Genomic DNA, 3,629 nt, shown 5'->3' on the forward strand with positions numbered 1-3,629 from the left:
CTGGTCACAGCATGAAATAATGAACTAGCTAAGTGGATGGTAATAATTAATATTTTAGTTAATCAAGTATATTGTTTGCATTTTATTATTACCCACAGACCTCCATCAGTGGTTTGTGCTTAAAGAAGAACAGCAGGAAGATCCGGAGCCCCTCCACATTAAAGAGGAGCAGCTTCAAGGGCTGGAGAAGGCTGACATGACTGTGTCATTCACTCCTGTGAAGAGTGAAGATGTTAAAGTGGAAGCTCATTCCTCGCAACCTAATCAAAGAAAAACTAAACAGATGGAGACAGGAGGTGATGAAAAGGACTGTGGAGGACCAGAACCAGACCGCAACTCGGGTCCAGCCAGTCCTCCAGATAATGATAAGAAAACTGGGACTGAGGACAGTGGTGATTGGAATGAGACCAGAGAACCTCTGTCTGGTGAAGAGTTTGTCAGTGATTCTAGATGTAGAACAAGTGAGAAACCTTTGATCTGTTCTGAATGTAAGAAAACATTTGGTTGCATTCAGAAGCTGAGGAAACACATGATGACCCACACATCAGAGAAACCTTTCAGCTGCTCACAGTGTGGTAAATGTTTCACCCAAAGGGTAAGTATAAATGTACACATGAGATGTCACACAGGGGAGAAACCTTTCAGCTGCTCAGATTGTGGTAAATGTTTCACTACAAATGGAGATCTAAAGAGACACATGAGATGTCACACAGGAGAGAAACCTTTCAGCTGCTCAGATTGTGGTAAAGGTTTCACTACAAATGGAGATCTAAAGAGACACATGAGATGTCACACAGGGGAAAAACCTTTCAGTTGCTCAGAGTGTGGTAAATGTTTCCCCGTAAGTCGACGTCTTAAGACACACATGATAATTCACACAGGGGAGAAACCTTTCAGCTGCTCACAGTGTGGTAAATGTTTCACCCAAAAGAGAAATCTAAAAATACACGAGAGATGTCACACAGGGGAGAAACCTTTCAGCTGCTCACAGTGTGGTAAATGTTTCACCCAAAGGGGAAGTCTAAATGTACACATGCGGGGTCACACAGGAGAGAAACCTTTCAGCTGCTCACAGTGTGGTAAATGTTTCACCCAAAAGAGAAATCTAAAAATACACGAGAGATGTCACACAGGGGAGAAACCTTTCAGCTGCTCTCACTGTGGTAAATGTTTCACTAAAAGTGATAGTCTAAAGAGACACATGAGATTGCACACAGGGGAGAAACCTTTCAGCTGCTCACAGTGTGGTAAATGTTTCACCCAAAGTAATCATCTAAAGATACACATGAGATTGCACACAGGGGAGAAACCTTTCAGCTGCTCAGATTGTGGTAAATGTTTCGCTAGAAGAAGAGATGTGAAGAGACACATGAGATGTCATACGCTGTGTAAATCTAAAAGTCCACATGAAAACTCAGATGAGAATCCCCTTTAACATCTTTCCCTAATTTACATTACCGTTTCCCACGTGAGTTTTGAATATCCGTCGCAAAGCTATAATGACACATATTTGAAGCTACTCTTCATGTTCACAATTACAACCAACTATCTTAGAATTCTTCACAGGGATTTATTGGGACGACACTCTTGTTTGGTTTTTCCTATGCTCCCGAGAGTTTTGGGTCAAGGGATCTCACGTGTGATATAAAAATGAAATTAATTGAAATATCTTGTGACAGATGGTTAGAAGTTCAGACAATTAACAGAGATAAGCTACGCCCCTTCCAGGCGCACATAAAGTGGGACATGAATGAAACGAAACAACTAGTTGTGTGAGTAAACAGTGGCGAAAATCCCTTTGGCATTTTACGTGTGAACGTAGCATAACGCTCTCCACCAAAGCATTGAAGGCATCAAAATTTAAGCGGATGCCGTCATCTCACTGACTTGCAACTCTAAATCTTACTTAAAAGCCAGCTGTCTCTTTCTGTTCCATGAAGTGTTAGTGTTGTTTTTGCAGGTTTACATAGAGATAATGAATAAATGTCCATGTGATGATCACTGAATCAGGTTTTTGCTTTTTTTATTTTATTTAGTCATTAAATGAAAATCCAACCTATAATTATATCAATTAGTTAATATAAAATAGTGTTGATATTTGAACGGGCGCCTGGGCATATTTGTTCATTTGGGCCCTGAGGTCATAAAGGTTAAGAACCCCTTATCTAAGGCATGTTTCCCACTGTTAACATTGTAACATTACCCAACCTTATATTGTCCTGTCCAATGTTGAAATACAAGTTTGACTGGTTTTTATGTTCCAATTGTGTTACTGCAAGCTGTCATATTATCAATGTATTAATGCTAGGGCCGGGACTCGATTAAAAATATTAGGCTTTGTAATTAATTAATAGAAATTATTCGCATTTTAATTGCATAAATATTTGACCTGAGAACAGTGAGAAGTAATTTTTTTCACATGGATTTTTATTTTTGTTCGACCAATTCCAGCAGACAAGTGTAGAAATAGCATATTTAGAAATATAGTACTTTCAGAAATTCAGGTAGCTTATAGGTAAGTAGACCTTCTGTAAACTATGTTTTTTTTAAGTAGACAAATACTTTCAAGTACATTCAGAACATTGGTTATTTTTTCAGACGTGGACTTAGTTACCCTGGTCCTTAAACCAGTCATCTGGTGCAGTGTGGGTTGGGTGTGGGTCCTTGTACTCGGGTCGGGCTAACGTCCACGCTAGCTGCTAATTGTTTTGCGTTGAGGTGATACTTGAGGCTCGATGTGAATTCCTTGTTGCACAGCTTGCACACAATCATGCTCTTATCGACGCTTCCATCCGTGTGTTTATTATAATAAAATGTCCCATTCACGGGGCCACCCGACACGGTCTCGTCAGCTTCTTCGTTCATGTTCACTGTGGCTGAAGTCATGAACACTAGTTGGTGCTCCAGTATAATTGGTCCTCCGAAACTCATCCAGTGAGAAACGTTCCGCGGTGCAAAAAATAAGTGTAAAATGCGTAAAAAATGTTTAATGTGTTATTTTTTGTGTAATTAATTAATCTTGATTCACATTGTAATAATTAATCGTAATTAACGTGCTAAAGTCCCAGCCCTAATTAATGCATACATTTCCGTGAACTAAATTCTGTTTTGCATTTTTAATGTGCAGAAAAATACCAGAAGGCTCTTTAATGTTTTTCATGCATTGAGTTCTTACTCTTGTTTATATTGTTTTAACGTTTTTTTAGGAAACTTTTTTTAGTCTTTAGTTTTCCTAGTCAATCCTCATATTGAGCTGCTTACATGTTTATATATCGAACTAATACATCTTTGTGTGTTGAGAAACAAAAAGTAGAAAACATTGCTGAGCAAACACAGGTGCAAAAAAGTTATGAAGGCAATGAATGGATTTTATTTTGACTTTTGCAGAATTGAATAAATGTTTGAAAAAAAAGAATGAGAGTTGTCTTTTGCCATTTCTAACCCACACATGTTACATATGGAGAAGACTAAAGGAGGTAATTACAGACCGCAGAAATGTTTTAACAAAAATATTTGTATTTATTTCGTGAGTTACCCCACTGTGCAGCAGAACCCACAACGAAGGTAGATACATTTTAAATGATACTTTACTAATTTACAGGGACACGTAATTCTCGTGTTGTAAAGTG

The 3,629-nt window shown here is 38.4% G+C and overlaps 1 protein-coding gene across 1 annotated transcript; it reads left to right on the plus strand.

The window, feature by feature from the left end:
* The first annotated feature begins 283 nt into the window (after positions 1-283).
* LOC134132995 (gastrula zinc finger protein XlCGF17.1-like) lies at positions 284-3,382 on the plus strand. Its single transcript, XM_062566223.1, has 2 exons — positions 284-296; positions 348-3,382. The coding sequence occupies exons 1-2, from the start codon at positions 284-286 to the stop codon at positions 1,433-1,435; spliced, it is 1,101 nt and encodes a 366-aa protein (XP_062422207.1). The 3' UTR covers positions 1,436-3,382.
* Positions 3,383-3,629: the final 247 nt, after the last annotated feature.

Source organism: Pungitius pungitius, chromosome 12 (genome assembly GCF_949316345.1).
Source record: "Pungitius pungitius chromosome 12, fPunPun2.1, whole genome shotgun sequence".
Classification (NCBI taxonomy): Eukaryota; Metazoa; Chordata; class Actinopteri; order Perciformes; family Gasterosteidae; genus Pungitius; species Pungitius pungitius.